Genomic DNA, 19,316 nt, shown 5'->3' with positions numbered 1-19,316 from the left:
GTCAGATTCTGTGCGATAGACTTAAATTGACGAGCGGTTTGTTCAGAGTGAGAGCAGCATGGTCAAGTGGTCTAAGCACAGGACTGGGATCTAGGAATGCCTAAGTTGTAATTTTGGACTTGACATGGACTCCCTCTGGCTTTTAGTGAATCTGCTAAATTTCTGTGCCTCAGTTTCCCCCTCTGTAAGGTGGGATAAAACTATTTCATAGAGATTCTGTGATGATTTGTAAGGTAATGTTTGTAAAGCGCTTTAAAGAGGAGTGCTATATAATTTTTGTATACAATGAAACCTTGTAGTCTATTGAGTGGTAAAATTGTGTTTTAGGGTTTTTTTTAATAACTTAGTCTAATTTTAAATAAATTATTTGTATTCTTATCTCCAGAGACCTACATGTATCTAAGGTCTCACTGAATTGCAAAGGTTTGGTCTTCATATGACCATGTTAACATATCTGGTTTTTAAGGAGTAGAGGGACATGGTAACTGTGAACTAATTTGCATAGGCACACAGTTAATCCTCCATCTTTGTCTCTTATCCTGCTGGTCGTTTCAGAGGGAAAGGGCTTTTACTAGAATTTTATGAAGCTTAGAGATAAGCATCCATATTTGTTGACACCTACCAAGGATCTCTGAAACTAAATTAATCTAATTAATAGCTTGGTACTTAATGCTGTATTCATCTTCTGACCCCTCTTGGTTTCTCATTTTTTCTTAGGTGCTGTTCAGATGCTTTCAACCACTTTCATTGGCTGTATAAAAATGTTTGTTCCATGCTGTTTGTACCAGCACAAAACACGTATCTCTTACCCTCCCAATTTCATCATGACAATGTTGTTTGTTGGACTGATGAGGTAAATGGCTGAATATTTCCAGGGCGGGCAGTATACGTGGTAGCACTGTGTATTGCCTTGCAGGAGACCCACTTTCACATCTCTTCTTCCTTCATGAGAAGGGCAGAGGGCATTGTTCAAACAAAACTTTTTCTCAGAAATCTCACAATGATCCATCCATCCTTTAGTTGCTCTTTCTAAACACCTCTTTTCTTCTGAAAAACAAGTCTTTGAAACTCTTTGCACTCCATCGGTTTTAATCCGCCATCTAAAAAAAATCTCTCTCTCTCTCAGTGTTTTCTTTTGGTGATGTGATGTTTCTCTTCTCTGTAAGACTAGTACTTTGTTCTCGTTCTGATTATTACTACTTATTGTGGTGTTGCTGTGTCCTCCTATTATCCTTTCCCAGCAATTTATATCAGAAGTTATTTAAAATATTTATAAAATTACATTTTGTTTTTAAACCTACACCTTTAAAAGAAAGTATTTGCTATAGCCTTGGACAGAGCAAGACTATATATCATGCCTGATGAGAGGCTATTAAAACATTGTTTGGGCTCACCTTCACTTCAAGTCTAAACTGTTTTTTACTAAACTGGTAGCAGCTATTGAACAGAGTCTTTCAGCACTGTTGTGTTTTATGATTTAAAAGGAAACTGAATAGAAGTGACCTTTCATTCTGATGAAATAGGAAGCTTAAATGTAGCATACATAATTTAGTTACTATACCCCAAATGTGTATATTTAAAAATTGTGGCACAGTAACTAAATTATGTTAAGCATCTAAAGCTAAAATGTGCCTTTTAAGCGTTGTTTTACTGTCTCTGCTTGACTTTGTATGTCTCTCTTTCAGGTTTGCAACAGTGGTTTTAGGTCTAGTAAGCTTGAAAAATGTGGCTGTTTCATTTGCTGAAACAGTTAAAAGCTCTGCACCTATTTTTACTGTCATTATGTCCCGGATGATTTTAGGGGAATACACTGGTAAGTAGTTTGTTGGAATGTTATCATTTTGCAATGTAATGTGGGCTATTTGGTGATTGATAAAGAGATTCCATCTGAGTTGTTTAGTGATTAATGCAGCTGGAAAAGTTGTCCTTATTGAACAGAGTCTCAACTATAAATTGAGCAGGCAAGGACCGTATAAAAAGTAATTTGTCAAAGGACAGTATTGGTTGGAAATTTGCTTTTCTGACCCAAAAAAAAAAAATACTGTTACAATTTTTTAGATACATTTTTCTAAAAATGACGTTTATGTGTATGTTCTTCCCGTGTGGAAAGCCGCTGATCTGACAAGCATTTTAAAAATCTTGAGTGTCTTCACTGTGTCCAGCCTGAGGCTAAAAAATAAAACTGGCCTCTTAAATGCTTTTTCATAATCACCACTGAATTGCAATTGCATTCCAATCTTCTAGTCTTTGAGGGACCTTGCCCTAATCAGCAATGTGCATTCTTCCTGACATGAAGTCTGAGGGGTTGAGGACTGAATGAAGCCAGAGGAAGGAGGATTAGCACCATTGCAGGGATGGAGGGCAAATATTAATTTCTTCTGCCATTTGAGGACACTGACAAGAAAACCAAGGCTGGAGAAGGTCAATTTTAATTTACCTCTGCAGGGCAGATGTGCTGGTAACTCAGTACACCTATAATATCTTTAAGTGCAGGTCAACAGCTTGTCTGAAATCTCCTTTGATTGAAACTAAAATATCCATTAGTTTTGAAATGAGAGGAGTCATTACTAAACAAGTTAAGATGGAGCTCATTAAGTTTTTCTAAATTTGTATTATCTGACGCATGTAGTTTTGTAAGTACAGTAATGTAAAGTAGAGCTGGATGAATTTTTTTGGCCAGAATTTTTTCACTGAAAAAAGGCAGATTCAGCGACACTGAAACAATTCATGATTTCCTTTCTGGTTAGGTGAATTGTTCACAGAAAAAAAACTCTCAGTCGTAATTATTCATTTTAGAAAGACAGGGTGCGTGAAGTAATTGTGACATGCCCCAGAGTACAATCTGGATTGTTGGATCGTTGTGCCCTCTTAACTCTACAGTCTGGAATGCACTATGCCCTGCTTTGTTATGTGAGCGGCTGCTCTGCCCGCCCACCCCAGCCCTCTAGTATGCAAGTCACCCACAGACATATACCAGAGTGCTGTGCACAACCACTCTTGAATTACATACAGGGCAACACCCGCATATTCCTAGTCCAGACTTGCACCCCAGAAATGTCCATTTTACACTGCTTAAAACCGCTTTGATCAGGGTAAACTCATTAATTAGTTTGTTGTTCCATCAAAGGGTATGAATATGCTCCAGCCTTTGTAACCTGAGTAGATTCCCCAAACTTCAGTCAAAAACACACTGGCTTAGATAAAACATAAAAATAAGTTATTAGCTACAGAAAAATAGATTTCAAGTAATTATAAATGACATAATCTTGAAGATCAGAATTGGTTACAAAAAGAAAGTAAAGATAAAATCTCAGTCTAATTCCTAAAGTTTATCAAGTTAAGTCAGATTTGAAGGTTTCTCTGACCCAAAAGCCTACAACAGTCTGTGCTAACTGGAAACCTCTTCCAGTTAGGACCACTTCTCCCAGTTCAAATGTTTCTTTGTCTTCCAAGTGATCTTCTTGCCTTCAGTAAAGGTTGGGGAAGAGAGGGGGCCTGATGATGTCACTGTCCCTTATTTTATACTCTCCTCCAGGTGCTGGAAAAATCTTTACTATGTCCTGGGGTTAGGCAGCCCCAATGGCGGATATAGAGTTAGTGGGGCCCTGTGCACAGCTTCATTTTCAGGGCCCCTCCCTTGGGACCCAGCCAAGAAAAAGATCATTCTCTTACATCTTCCTCCCCCCTGCCCCCATTTTTCATTCTTTTTTTCTTCATCCTCCCCCTATATTATAAGTAATGGGAAGTATTTTAAAATAAAGTGAGGTACCTTGATTGAGGCAGGGGGTTGGGGTGAAAGAGAGAGTGTGGGGGTTGGGCTCTGGGAGGAAGTTGGGGTGCGGGCTGGGGCAGGGGGTTGGAGTGTGGGAGGAGGGCAGGGGAGCAGCGCTTACCTCAGGAGATGCAGCTCCCAAAGCCACCGGCGCACACACCCCTTTGGCAGCAGCTCCTAGGCGGGGGGCCAAGGAGTCTCTGCGCGCCGCTGCCCACAAGTGCTGCCCCTGCAGCTCTCATTGGCTGCAGTTCCTGGCCAATGGGAGCTGCAGTGTCGGCGCTCGGGGCGGGGGCAGCCCACAGAGACCCCCCCAGCAGCTGCAGGGACATGCCAGCCGCTTCCGGGAGCGGCACAGCATGGAGGGAGAGAGGCAGAACAGGCAGGGAGCCGCCTTAGCCCTGCTGCTGGCACGTCTATGCGCACCCCTTGGGGTGAAGGGGGCAGTGGGTCTCCGTGAGCTACCCAGGGCGGGCACCTCCCCCCACACCGGGGGCGCGCAGAGACATGCCAGTAGCTGGACGCTTACAGGAGCAGCATGGGGCCACTGGCCGTAGCATGCATGCAGCCTGCCTGAGCCCTGCTATGCTGCTGGCCGGGACTCAGGTACAGGTTGTGAGATGAGATTTGTCCTGCATTTTTGCCCCCCCTTCCCCCCGCCCTCCCGTCACTGGGGGCTCCGTGCCACCGGATGGTTTGTTTCATGGTAAATCCAGTCCTCGTCAGCCCCATTGCCTACTTGCCCAGCATTCAGTCCTTCATATGAATTGCAATTTCTTGCTTTTGTGTACATGAGGCTTGACATGTAAGATTTGTGTTCACAGTTCCTTTGTTATTTCTAAGGAGTTGGTCTGTGGGCATTTCCCAGACTCTCAACACGTTTCAGTAACAAACATATAGCAAAATCTCATAACTTCATATGTAGTGACACACACATTTCAACAGGACAGTAATGTTCAACAGATTATGACTTTTCCAGTGATACCTCACAAGGCATACGTGGTACAAAGTATATCATAACTAGGATATATTCTGGAAAAACCAGACCCGAAAAAGAGCTCTGTGTAAGCTTTGAAGCTTGTCTCTTTCACCAACAGACGCTGGTCCAATAAAAGTTCTCACCCACGTTGTCTCACTAATTTCCTGGGACTGACAGGGCTCAGTACTGCATACAATGATTCATTTTGACATTTTTGAAATGAAACATTTTGATGTTTTCATTTTGAAATTACCTTCAATTTTATTTTAAAAGATGCAAAAACATTAAGCAGTCAAAATAGAAACAAAAGTTTTATGTAGAACAGAACATTTTGTTCAACTTGAAACAGATATTTTTCAACTTTTTCCTTTTGCTGAAATTCCCCAAAAATTAGTTTTTGTGTGACCCAAAATGATTTTTTTTTTTTTTTAAATTGGAACTGCTAGCAAACAGAAAAATCCATTACTCACTCAGCTCTGGTTTAAAGCCAATTTTTATTTATTTATTTTTTTTACTTACAGGATTGCTGGTGAATCTGTCTCTCATTCCTGTCATGGGAGGATTAGCTCTATGTACAGCCACTGAAATCAGTTTCAACATTCTGGGTTTTTCGGCAGCTTTGTCTACTAACATCATGGACTGGTGAGGCCTGATGAAGGTTGCATGTGGAGCAGAGAAGGAATTGTTAGTTTATTTGTAAACTAAGCCATATCTTGTCCCAGGCTGTACAGTTCAGCTGGTGTTTCCCATACAGTATTTTAATTCTTGGTATTCAGATATCTATTTCTTAATAGAAAACATAGTGCTCTTAGAGGTGAGAATGCCATACCTGTCAGAACACAGTGGATAAAGAATAGAACAACTCCTATGCTACAAAGTCATGTACAATTGAATTATCTCCGTTCATGATTCTTGACAAAGTCTATTTACAAGGGATTACCAGCATGCAACCATTTTGTCATTTGTGACTAGCAGTGTCCTGGTTTGTAGCCGGTGGTAGCTTTGTCTTTTAACTACGAGGCGGAGGGTGGGACAGAGCCAGTCAACTGCAGGTTCTTATTGCTGGTGAACACAAAGGGTGAATATAAGTTGCTTATGTTTTTTTTTAATAAAATATGTGACCATGTTATGGAAGAATTGCCAAATGCGTAAAACCAGTAATGCACAAATATGTTGCAACTAATATAGTATGGAAGAGCACTAGCACCTCTAAACTTCAGGTTGAGCAGATATATATTTTTAATGTTGCTAATAAGATAATGAAATACTCCTAAGTTAGGTTATTGGGGTAATATTTTAATATGCTAGGTTAACAATGAGTTCAGATAACACAAGAAAATGGAAAACTTCAGGCATGGTAAATCATTGACTGTAGTTAAACTCAAAGTAATCAGAAAGCCATGACAGTTTTCTAATAAATTTCTATTTATAAGAACACTTTTCTCTCTGTAAAGAAATCCTTTTCATATCTGATTGCAAGGTAAAATAAATAAACTAAAATGCGGAGAACTTTCTGATTCTTAAATATGTTTAAGGCAGTCGAGATTGTCTACAAAACTCTTCAGTTGCATGTCTCCATTAAATGGTGGGCAATTCAAAAATAATCAGTGTAATAGACTGCTGGGAATTTTTGTTTACGAAATGTCAAATTCTGTGGTCCAGAATTGTTTACAGGGGACACTGGTTCTTGCCATGGTTGTATTTGGATTAGTATTCATGTCCAGCGTCTGTCATTTCCTTTAAAAGTTTTGCCTTTTAGATCTAATTGGAGTCCAGATATCCATCCCTGTGTTAAAACAAAATAGGCAGATAAGATGATAGTAGGCCTGATTCTCCACACATGTTCATTTGTATTCACTTAGCACAAGTATAAATAAATATACAAGGTGCAAGACAGTGATGCCTCCAGCCTATATTTCAAATAATTTGTGTCTATATTTCAAGGCAGATGCAAGTACAGGCATGAGAGGGTGTGTGCATTTTTTATTTTTAAAATTATGTACCTGCAAATCAGGTGTGTGCTTCTGCTTTTGGTTAATTGCAGTGTTGTAGATTAGTCTGAATACTGAATAACCTACGCACTCATTTGTTCTAAATGCCCATGTCAGTGCACTACACCATCACAGGCTGGATATTCTTGTCTTGTTTTAATTTTTATCACTGTTTCCTAGAGCACAGCTGAACAGTAAAAGAAAAATAAAGAGTATTTTAGTTCAGTTCTCTGTGAAGCACTTGAAAATTTAAAGTCTAAATCATTTATATTTACAATGTTAACTGCAAAGGAACCTTATGCTGCTTCTGAATGTTAAAAGTTAATAAGGCAATGCAAAAATGTAAATTCGCATCTTCACTTGCAGTATGTCAATATTTATATAGAATGTGTGGAGTAGATTGGTGTTTTGTATATATTCCAAAGACAGTAATATATGAATCTGAGACTTAACTGGTTAAAAGAAAAAAGTAGTGCAGTTGTTATACCATATATCATTTTAATATTGTTGTATTGTGGTAACTTTATAAGTCTGGGAAGATTTTGTTCAATACAGTAATTGTGTTATAGTGCCTTCTGTAATTCTCTGATCTTGCTTTCATTTCTTTTTAAAAAGTGTATTACTTAATAGTGAATAGTGTTCTGTTTATAAAATGTGAATTTTAAAGCAAATTAATTAAATTTAAAACAGGATATAAAAATTTTACAGTATGTTATAGGATATGTATTTAATTTTATATGTATATACACACACACACACACAGAGCAAAAGAAGTTAAATTGCTTACTAAAGGACTTCTTTCTGAATACATCTTTGTTGTGATCTGTTAAGTATTCTGTTTAAATGCATGAAATAGAAGAAAACCCAGTGTAAATCTGAAGTTGTATGCGACTGTCAGCAAGTATTTTATCGAAAACCTCATTTTGTGTCTTATGGAAATTACCGTTAAGTTCATTGCTTCATCTGTTCATTATAAATGGCGCCTACAGATAATTTTTTTTATTTTTATTTCCCCAGTTTGCAAAATGTTTTTTCCAAAAAGCTGCTCAGTGGAGACAAATATAGGTTTTCGTAAGTATCTACAATATTTCAAATATACAGCGTACAGAACGGTCCCAGGAAACATCTGGGAACTACTTGTTTATAGTCATGTGGGACTGGGACAAGACTTTCTGTCTTCTCTATGTAGTTTGCTGATGACAGGTATCCTATATACTTTAAATGATTGTGTGTCAGGAGTGGGAGGAAAAACTTTTGTATCCAAAATACCCATAAGCATTTGCTGGGGAGATTAAATCATGATCAACCAGAAATTCCCTCAGGATACCTAAAATGACAGTCACTTACTCCCAAACACAAAAATAACTCCTTGGGGCCCAAACCTGGAAGCCCTCCATCTGCATAGAACTCCCACTGAAATCAGTAGGCTTGCAGAAACAGGCCCTTAATTTCCATTCCACAGTTTAAAACTCATGAACAGTACACGAAGGCATGAACAATACAGAACGCATGAATCAGTAATCAATTATTGCAGCAAATTCTGCCTATCCACAATTACAACACCTTTAAAAACAAACGATACAGAATGTTAAATGAACACTACAGTGTGTTGTTCAGAAGCAATTCCATAAACACAATTTTTTTTAAACTGAATTTGTTTTTTAAAAACAGCTTGCCTATTAAATTCAAGACCATCTCAGCCAGCATGGAAAGCAAACTTTGTTAGTTCTTTCAGAAACTTTGAATTTATCTTCCATGAAGCTTTTAAAAGGTTTTTTGACCACTGTAAAGTGTCAGTGTAGAGATTTCTATTTAAATGTAATACAGCTTTCTTTCTGTTACAGTTAAGGAAAAGCTTTTAAAAATATTTATTTTTGTATTATTTGATTTCCATTTATAGTGCTCCAGAACTTCAGTTTTACACAAGTGCTGCTGCAGTTATTATGCTCATTCCAGCTTGGATATTTTTCATGGTAAGAATTTTTATTTGTTAACAAAGATTAATGTTGCTGTTTGATTTGTCCAAATGGCTAACTTTCAGTTTTCTTTTCCCCTTCCGTACAATCATGCTGGCATGCATCCCTGTTTACTTGTGGTGTTTAAGCAAGAGATTCAGAAAATATGTTTTAAGAAGCAGTTTCATATAGACATGACATGACAAGTAAACCAGAAAGAGAAAGTTTGTTTCAGGAGTTTAGGGAGCAAGTAATTTAGTCTGAATAAATGCCTCCAAAGGGGCAAGGTGGATGAGGTAATACCCAAAGAGGCAGACACTTGAAGACTTAAAAAATAAATCCTAATGTTTGTAGGCTTCTTGGATAATAGCACTTTGTATTCACATGGTACTTGTAACCTTAATTATAAAAGAAGAAATTGAGGCATAGTAGATACAATTTGTTAGAGGCTGGGTAGAACTGTGTGGTTCCTAGCTTCCATTTCTGTGTTCCAACTATTAAACTGCATTAACCAAATGCAGCAGAAAAAAGTTGACTTAATTAACAGTACATGAAAGTATGATATGCTGTGGTAAGATAGTGATAGAATAGCAAAAATAATGATAGATAAACCTGTCCTATTACCTTATGTATGACAACAGAGGAGATAAATGCAATCATAGTTTCAGAGTAACTGCACCCATATTCCCCTCCATGGTCCCTTGAAGGCACTTACTTAAGGTGTCTGGCTCCCTAGCCATCACCTCTCTTGGGGTGGAGACTTGCGTTTCTCTACCCCGTGACTGGGGTTTGAAGGCTGCACAGCTCCCTGCCTTGCACTGTAAGGTCTCCAGCAAGCCAGTCTGCCTACATGTGAGCACCTGTGCTTTGTTTTCTCCCAAACGGCTATGAACAGTGTATTGCCAGCAGCTACAAATTACTTCACGGTTCCTTCTAATCAAGCACATTCATTCTTAAAGCAAAAGCTTTACTGAGAAAACCTATACAAAACAATGGAAGTTCCTATATGCATGCTGAAAGCTTATTAAAGGTCACACGTCAGTGTATTGGGGCCCTAAGAGGACAAAGTCCTTCCAACGCTTCAACAAGGGTTGTCCCCCCTACCCCCTTGGAGAGAAGATCCTGTTTGCTGGATCAGAAAGAAGGCCTTGAGTCATTTTAACTGCAGTCCTTCTTTGCCAGAACCCTTTCTTTGTTTGTTACTTGGTCTCTGGAAAATCCAGTTTGAACCAGCATATGCGTGGATACCAAAGGGTGGTACCCCTCTGGATGTGTTTAAATCCTATGTGAGTCATCTTAATAACCCCCTACTGGTTTTGGTTCCTGGAAGAGCTGTGATAATCCTCCATCATGCAGTAGATCACAATCCTGCATACAATCCCTGGACCACAGTGATATATAAACTTAATATGATATGTTCCACCAAAGATCCTGTAGGCAGTTACAATATCTGTCACAAAAGCAATTATTGTAACCATGCTAGCTAGATTAAAGATGTCTTCAAAAATATCCCCATGCGGTGCTTGCACACATCAGTGTTTAATTCAGAAGATGCATGGTTCTTGGTTCTCTTTAAAATCCTCTTGTGTGATCACCATTTCATATACAAAGGGAGGAAGAGAGCAGCAATAGTGAGAGAACGTATGCCTCTAATTGTGATTACCATAAATTCCTGTGCTAGATGACTACAACAGATTGGCAGACTTTAGGCTCTTTACAGGAATAGAGAGTTCTTCTGCTGAATCACCTGAGATTTTGGTGCTAAAACCTTTCATTAGTAGTGTTATAATAGCTGGTTAAGACCTCAACATGAATTCAGGGTAGATACTGAGAGGGGATGAGTTTGGACACTAACTCAGGGTCAGTGTGCTCTGTTTAGGGTGGGTTACGAACTCATCTCATTGTGAATGGACCAAGTCATCATGACAATCAAATTACATCAACAGTTACAAAATTAAATCTGTCATAATAACTTCACGTTGAGGCTAGGTGTCAGGGTTGGTGGAGGGTTAATAGAGAAGCTTTTTGTTGTAACATGTTAATATTCAAAGGAGGAAATATCACACAGGATAAGTGACAAATAATGAAAAGTTCAGATAGATAGGGCTTAGGCTCTCCTTGCTCTCTCCTGCAGAGAAGATAAAACATGAAGGGTATAAACATTCCATCTCCTACTTCTGAAAATTAGATTAAATATTCCTGTCTTTATTTCCAGTATAAAGAAGTGTCTCCCTTAGGCCTAGGAGTAAAATTTAAGTTGCCTAGCCTATGTTTGCTTGTAAAAGAAAACAGGACACAGCTAGACTCTTAAAATCCTGTTCCATTCTTTGGCTTTAGGATGTGCCAGTGATTGGGAAAAGTGGAAGGCGTTTCAGTTACAACCAAGATGTCATTGTACTGCTCCTAATAGATGGAGTCTTGTTCCATTTGCAGAGTGTTACAGCATATGCCTTGATGGGAAAGATTTCTCCTGTAACTTTCAGGTAAAATTATAGATTGTGTCAAAATTATTGTTCTTTCCTTCCTTAGACCGTCTCATACAGGTAACTGATTGAAAATGCTATATGGTGGAATAAATAAAATAAATTCTATATGTAGTCCAAATTAATAAGGATGTTTTCCAAATCCTAAAAGCAAACATAGGGCCAAATCCTTGTACTTTCCTTGTATGAGTAGTACCATTGGTTGCAAAGGGACTACTGCTTTTGTGTGTAAGGAAAACAGGATTTGACCCTTGGCATTATGCTTGTGGGACAGATACGCACAGTTCTTGGCCTCATTTCACATAAATAAGCAACTACATAGGGATACACTTACAAATTGCTGAATGAAGTTTTAGGTATGTGATTCTAATTTTAAAATATTTGCTAATACTGCCAGTTTTCTGGTGGGAATGAGTAGGTAAGTGGATTAGCCAAGGGAGAATTAGTGACATTCTATTGTACGCTTTTCAAAAAATAGCATGTCTCTTACTTGGTGACTTTAATTATTCCCACTAGCTCTCAGTTTAGGGATATTACACAAATGTAATTGCTGATACTTAAAGAATTCCACAGTCACTTTTTTATTTGCCTAAGTAGGAAAAGTGGAATCTGACTTTCTGCAAGATAAAGCACCGAAAGATCCAAGTGTGATTAGAGCATACTGAATATATTGTCAGGTTTCAGAGTAACAGCCGTGTTAGTCTGTCTTTGCAAAAAGAAAAGGAGTACTTGTGGCACCTTAGAGACTAACCAATTTATTTGAGCATGAGCTTCCGTGAGCACCTAAGTGAGCTGTAGGTCACGAAAGCTCATGCTCAAATAAATTGGTTAGTCTCTAAGGTGCCACAAGTACTCTTCTTTTTGAATATATTGTGTGTGTCAAAGCCTTTCAGTCCTTAATATTTGTGTTTTGTTGTTTCAGTGTTGCTAGTACTGTGAAGCATGCGTTGTCAATCTGGCTAAGTATTATTGTGTTTGGTAACAAAATTACAAGCCTCTCAGCCATTGGGACAGTTCTAGTAACAATTGGCGTTTTGCTATATAACAAGGCAAAGCAACATCAGCAAGAAACAATACAAAGCCTGGCAGTGGCAGCCTCACAGAACACAACTGAAGATACCAAGCCACTAATATCCAAAGATTTAAAGCCATATGAGTGATACGGCTCTTAATTCTTCTACCACAACCTGACATAACTCAGAGGAACTCTCTCTTAAATGGACGCTACCCTAGCTGTTGGCAATGCTTGGTTTCTTTGAATTCACAACAGGTGAAAGAATGGACTTCACTGCAGAGAAGGAAAAAAGGAGAAGATCCTATAAGCCCTGGCTTACTAGAAACTGACATGTAGAACAGAAGACCAAGAGTAATCCAATATGGTAAACATTGGCGTCATACTCCTTTCTTGACTCTGCAAATAAATAACAAGACTATACTGGAGATAAAAATTCAGTGTCGGATGGAAAAATAACTTGTGCCCCAGCCCCACCAAAGTAATGTGATAACATGACCCATCCCTGTTTTCTGCATGCTTGCAGTAGGATGAAACTAGTGCGGAGGAAAAAAATGTCTAGTTGCCACTCTTCTTAAACATCCTAGACTGCCTGTGTGTATGGAGAGGATCTGGGAGAAAGCACTTTGAAAGACAAAATCAGTAATTTTTGCTTACACAGCTGTTGGTGTAAATGATGAAAATAGGCAGCTACTCTTGAGTATAAAGCCAGCAAAGAGAATTTTGCTTTCCTTTGAAATTCTCTAACAACTGGAGCATTGCAGTTTGCCTGGGTACCGACCACATGCATGTTTCTGCAAAAATGAAACACGCACACATGCCTATAAACTAGGAGTCAACACAAATAAGTATAGTTGCTATCAGGCAAAAACCACTGGAAATTTTCAGAAATAAATGAGGCATCAGCATTTCTATAGTAAGTACTGTCTTAATTTTAGAAATACAAAAGTTTCCTTTGCATTGTAATTTATCATAAAATATTTTTGAGGCAAGAGGGGAATGAGTTTGTTTGTTTTAATCTATAGGAGAGCAGTAAAAAAACAATAGACTTCTTGAAATTCGGGGTTACAACTGTCTTTAGCTTTTGTGCTCAAATATTTTAGTATGTCCTGTTACAGTGATAAGTCAGAATGGATAGAGTTTTAACCTTAAATTGAGAATATTCTGACGTCTGTTTCTTTTAAGTTTTTTTTTTAAATTTTGCATGATATAATGTTAAAAAAAAAATCAGTGCTTTGAGAGAAAGAAGGTAGAAAGCTTCAGCTTCATTTTGATTATTTCACTTTTAAAAAACGCTAAATCTTTCTTCATTATTGTCAGAATTACAGCATAGGCCTCTCTCTCCATAGGGCAGCCATGGTCATCAATCAAGATTTAGAAATACCCTACAATAACCGGTGTAGTCCTGGTTTTACCTAATGTTAGTGAAACCCAAATCAGTGCCGTGAAGCACAGTGTATCATGCCATAGGCATGTCTAACTTTTACCAGACAAAAATATAGCAACTTGATCTGTGGTACAGCCAGATTTCACTCTCAAACAAAGTGATGGATTTGCTCACTCATATAGGGCTTTTAATATAAAAGAAATTGCCCCTCCAACTGCAAACAATAAGTGCTTTTCTCCAGTAAACCAAAGCATTAAACTACAAGTAACAAATCCATACAAGATGCAATCTGGGGATCATGAAGAGTTTGGGCTGTGAAAAATTGGGAATAAAAAACAAAGCTAAGGTATTATTCTCAAAGTGTTCATCCTTTTTTACTGCCTACACACTAATGTAGGCAGTAAAATTGCACTAATTGCACTAGCTTTGTGTCTGACCATCTGACATGATCTGGAGAGTGGTCTGTGCTGTAAGGTCAGGGATATTGGGAACACACCGAAACAAAGCTATGCATTGTTTAAAAATCCAGTAGTTAATGTAGAGTGGACGTGCTGCAATATAAAACTGTTTCCTTTTAGCTGTTAGATATAACTTGCAATTGTAGTGGTCTCTTTAGACCTGTTTACTTATTTGGGCAAATCTGCTGCATGTCTAGATCCCTTTAGGGAAATAAAAAGTTAAGCTTGGAGTTCTGTTTGACAAGATGCTAGCTTCAGAAGAGTCTGTCTATATGAAAGAGTCCACCATCTATCCCATAAATAAATTGAGCATAGTCAGTAGAATTTATTGGACACATTCTGCACATAGCCAATTGGCATATGTTTCCAGCCTGGCACTATTTTTCTCATCTACACAAGGGATAAACAGATCTGTAGCTCCATTTGCCTTGTGACAGCTCAACATCTAGCCAAATCAACTATGTGAATCAGCCAAATTTCTGATGAATGTCATCTAGATGCAAAGTCATAGGTAAAGCTGTGGACTATGTGAGATCAAGCTCATTTTTAAGTTCTGCCTTCCAATAGTTGACTTAGCGTTCTGCCAAGAATTTACAGTCGCAATTTCACTGAGATTTTCAAAGTCCAGTATCTCTTCTTGGCTTACATAAAGGTAGATAATTGTCAATAGTTGTGCACGGAACCAATATTTTAACTGTCTAGCATATTTTTTATAAAAAGTACACATCTTCCATGAACTGCCATTCTAAGATGTAATATAAGTGGCTTAATGAAAACATTTGAATTTTTTTTAAGCTTGTCCTGATGTAAGTTACCCAATGCATTATTTTCACTGCCAGTTTCTTTTTGATTGCATATGCCTTTTTGTTAAAGAGAAAATATGCGAACTGCATGCAAAGATTGTTTGGATTTGGATTATTACGTGGCTCAACAGTCAGGCCTTTGAGGTCCATTGAAGTCCAAGAACAGAGTTCTCTAATGTTTTCTCTTTGGAAAACATGACAGATTTCCTGTTGCCAAAGTGTATAATATGTTTATTTGAAAATCAAAGGGCATATCCTTATTTTGCATGCATGATTTTACTACATCAGAATAAATATATCGCCTTGGATTTCTGGGATGTCAAAGGGCCTTCAAATAAACCATTGTGTAAATACCTAGCTAATTTGGCAAGGAGAGTGATACTGAAAACCACAGGGTAAACATAAATCACAGTAGGATAGGGTGGGTATTTATTTTAAAATCCCCCTCACCCCTAGTATGGCATACTGATGCTTGACTGACGGGACCAACTGACTTGCAGATATAAGGAAACAGTTCATTATGTACATTAACGATGATGATACTATCCCCAAAACTACATATCTGCCATCTGAAGATGTGGTTAATAAAGCTGCTGTTGGACAATGATTATTATATATATTAATCTCCCCATGGATATAAAATGCTGGGTTAATTGTAATTAGGTTGTGACCATTTCATGTTGAATCCCTCTCTCCCCTTATGACTAAGCGATCCCAGTGTTCTAGTCACCCTGCAATTTGATCTTTCTCTAACTTTCTTATAAAAATCTGAGTAGCATTTGTGGTACAAATGAGTTACTGTGAAGACTCCATTATCGTGCATTGACTCTGCTGCCTGGATTTTAGCACAAGTGACTTACTTAAGCAGTCATAAGGAATAATTTCTTTTTCAAATATGAATCAAAGCTAATATTTTTTTTTGTTTGTTTTAAAAATTATAGCTCATGGCCTATTCCTGACTTTTATTCATAGTTTCTCCCCTTTTCTGCAGGTTATTTCCCCTGTGTTTTTGTCTTTTAGTGGGTGTAGGTTAGAGATGTAAATATTGTTTAAAAAGTTAACTGTTTAAACAATTAAAATTACATGGTTTAATCGGTTAACTGATTAAAGGGAGAGGGGCTGGGGTTGGTTGGTCGGGCTGGGGCTGAGGTCAACTGGCTCGGGACTGGGGCTGCTTCAGCCAGCTGGCCTAGGGTTGGGAGTTAACGGTTAGGGTGGGTTAACCAGTAAGACTAATGCTTACTGGTTCACCGTTTAATATTTTATATCCCCAGTGTAGCTGCTTTTAAGTTTCCCCTCATACCAATAGCAAGGGATAGGTGTCTGGAAAATAACTCGGACATTTTCTTTTCTCTTGTTCTCTTTCCAGCCACTGCAGATCTCTATAATCACTCTTGTGTTTGTCTTAAGGAATGAAAGTGCTCCCAAGCCCAGTTTTTGCACAGTCCAACATGATGCCTCAGAACTGGGGTGAATGTTTAGCTTTTAAGCCACTTCTTGAAAGCTGAACACTTCATGCCTATTTAAGCAGCATTTTATTAATTTAATGGAGCTTCCCGAACCACATTTTGCTAGTCACATTAGTAACCCTATCTAAGAAAATATGACTCGAACTACCCCAGTTGGGCAGCTCCTCTTCTAACTGTTTTTAGGAGAGAATCTAATCACATCTTCTCTATCCTGTCGGTAAGGGATGGAGAAGAGGAGGAGGAGCAGGACACCAGAAATGGTCATCAGTATCCACTTGGAGAGAATTTCAGCTCCTGAACTGCAATAAAGCAAGGCTTCCTGGAAGCCTCAGAAAGCTGCCATGGTTCAGCACCCTCAGAGCGAAGTTTTTGCTAACTAGTCATTGATCAGAAGAAAGAATCAGTGAATTGCTGTTTCAGTGCAGGCAAACGGTTCTAAATGAAGATTTAAATAAGTATGTTACAGAAGAGAGGAATTTATCAAGTGGGTAATAGTAGGGTGACCAGATAGCAAGTGAGAAAAATCGGGACCCTTTTTTTCCCCGGGGGAACGAGATAGTTGTATGTAAGACAGAGCTCCTAATATCAGGATGGTCCCAATAATATGAGGATCTCTGGTCACCCTAGATAAGGGTATTGGCTCACCGTTCAGCAGTCCTTTAAATGGAAGATACTTTAGCGTCTGAGAAACTTGAAAACACAGTAACTCTAATTGCTGCTTCTATGTCAGGGCCAAACCTTTATGTATTTGATACCAAACTACGAATGTTGGACTGAAATACATGATACATATTATTTTGTAGGTATTTTGTATAGTCACAATTCCAGTGTTTATGTAAGGTAGGACATTTGAGTACTTTATAAAAAAAAATAAAATCCCTCATGCATAATCAATTAAATATAACTGTTAATTCTGTTTGTAATAAATATCTGATCCTGTGAATACCAGTCGTGATTGTTCCTGTGTATGATGCAAACAGACATGATTAAACATCCTCGTTTTTTACTTATTCTTGAAAAGAAGAAAGTTAATGTATAATGTTTTTATTCATTATTTCTTCTAAGAAAAAAATAAAAAATTCCATCATGTAAGTTTCTATCTGTGAATGTGGTTATTTAAATATATATGAAAACTTTCTTCAGTGATCAGTGACTGTACCTTAGTAATGAAGCCGAAACTCCCAAACCCCAGGCATACTGGGGATGATGAGGAAACAAACCAGCCTTTTTCTATTAGACAATGTAAATCTCTTTCTGGGGAAAGTGGGGAGCAGCGTATTGTGGTGAGTAGAGCAGCTAACAAGTCAGGACTTTTTTAGAGTATGTCTACAAAGGGATTAAAAAAAAAACCCCATGGTGGCCCGGTCAGCTATTTCTGACTCACAGGGCTTGCTTGGGCTTTGGGGCTGAAAAATTGCTTTGTAAACATTCAGGTTTGTTTGGGCTGGATCCCGAACTCTAGGATCTGCAAGGGTTGATGGTCCCAGAGCTTAGGCTGGAGTCCGAGCCAAAATGTCTACACAGCAATTTTTAACCTCACTGCCTGAGCCCTGTCAGCCCAAGTCAGCTGACCTGGGCCAACTGCAGCCATGCTGCAGGTCTTTTATCCCTGTGTAGTCATATCCTTAGATTCTAAATGCTGTCTCTAGGAGTGGAGTGTGGTCTAAACATTAGAGTCTGGGACTGGGGATTATGCCATCTGAATTGCAGTCTCATTTCTGCTAGTGAACTGCCTTGAGACCTTTGGCAAGTTGCTTAATCACCCTAGCAATTTTGCCCATCTGCAAAATAAGATTCATACATTTGTATCTCATTGGGGTGAGAGTTTGTGAGGTTTAATGTTTCAACAACCCTTCTGTTTGACAGTGCTAATTTTTGTTATAATTATATAATTAAACTGAATTCCACTTTGATTGCTTTTTGTCATCTAATTTCTTAATCTGCTATAACCATATATGGCTTTCTTCATCTGCTGTTTGTTCTTCACAGTGCCTGTTTTCAAGGTCTAGGCACCATTATGTCAGAATTTGTAATGCTTGTTCTTTCAATGTGCTGCCTCCTAGTGTGCATTCATTCCTTGATCTTTTCATGGTCTGTGTGTATATAAATCTCCTCGCTGTATTTTCCACTGAATTCATCCGATGAAGTGAGCTGTAGCTCACGAAAGCTTATGCTCAAATAAATTGGTTAGTCTCTAAGGTGCCACTAGTTCTCCTTTTCTTTTTGCGAATACAGACTAACACGGCTGCTACTCTGAAACCTGTCCTTGATCTATGACATTTATTGCTTTACTTCAGAGCTTTTGGGTTACTTGGGTGTCTTGATTTTGTTAATTTTAATGTCTTTCTAACAGTGATGCTTTAGCTCATCAAAAGTTGCTCTAGCTCAACAGAAATTAGGGCTTAATGCTAGCAATTCTTGGTTAAATTTCTGTGCCTTTTTTTCATGCCAGAAGTCAGACTAGATAATCATAATGGTACCTTCTGGTCTTAAAATCTAAAAATCTTTAATGTTGATAAAAGATTACCAGAGCATGATAGCTCTGAAACCTGAAGTTGTCCTATTTATGGACAGAATATGTGCAATAAAAGCTGAACCAGACAGAGGCACTCTAATGTCAGAATGATGACCCATATTATAACGAACGTATCAGTATACCTGTCCTGGCTTCTCTTGACACTTGCAGTGAGACTCCCAGTTGTGGTGTTTTTTTCACTGTGGGGACACACAGTTTCCTGTAAATTTCCAATCCAGAATAAACAGGTAAGGCATCTGGTGTGGATTTAGCTGGTACACTGGAGGTAATTAGTACCTCCTAGTTCATTACAGAACCACAAGGAAAAATTTTGGCTTAAGTTGTTAAATAAAAATTAAATATTTTATATGAGAAATTTATTTTAATAGAGGTTATTGAAAATAAGCAAAATTTAGTTTTATGGGGACTTTACCCTTAATTTCTACTACGGCTGCCGATTTAATCAGTTAACTCTCACGATTAACTTAAAAA

General features: G+C 38.2%; 1 protein-coding gene across 5 annotated transcripts in view; it reads left to right on the top strand.

Annotated features, from left to right (window-relative positions):
* Nucleotides 1–17,336, top strand: part of SLC35E2B (solute carrier family 35 member E2B) — a 34,378-nt gene extending 17,042 nt beyond the window's left edge. For all 5 annotated transcript variants that reach the window (XM_084651488.1, XM_084651485.1, XM_084651484.1 and 2 more), the window contains exons 3-9: nt 718–853; nt 1,686–1,813; nt 5,273–5,393; nt 7,760–7,813; nt 8,643–8,715; nt 11,035–11,180; nt 12,103–17,336. In XM_084651488.1, the coding sequence (XP_084507614.1) occupies nt 718–853; nt 1,686–1,813; nt 5,273–5,393; nt 7,760–7,813; nt 8,643–8,715; nt 11,035–11,180; nt 12,103–12,340 (896 nt within the window). In that variant the 3' untranslated portion in view covers nt 12,341–17,336. The remainder of the gene's footprint in view (nt 1–717; nt 854–1,685; nt 1,814–5,272; nt 5,394–7,759; nt 7,814–8,642; nt 8,716–11,034; nt 11,181–12,102) is intronic.
* Nucleotides 17,337–19,316: the final 1,980 nt, after the last annotated feature.

The sequence above is a fragment of the Lepidochelys olivacea genome (genome assembly GCF_965140295.1).
Source record: "Lepidochelys olivacea isolate rLepOli2 genome assembly, chromosome: 18".
In the NCBI taxonomy this organism is placed as follows: domain Eukaryota; kingdom Metazoa; phylum Chordata; order Testudines; family Cheloniidae; genus Lepidochelys; species Lepidochelys olivacea.
The sequence above is the reverse complement of the archived record's forward strand: the minus strand, read 5'-3'. Positions and strand labels throughout refer to the sequence as shown.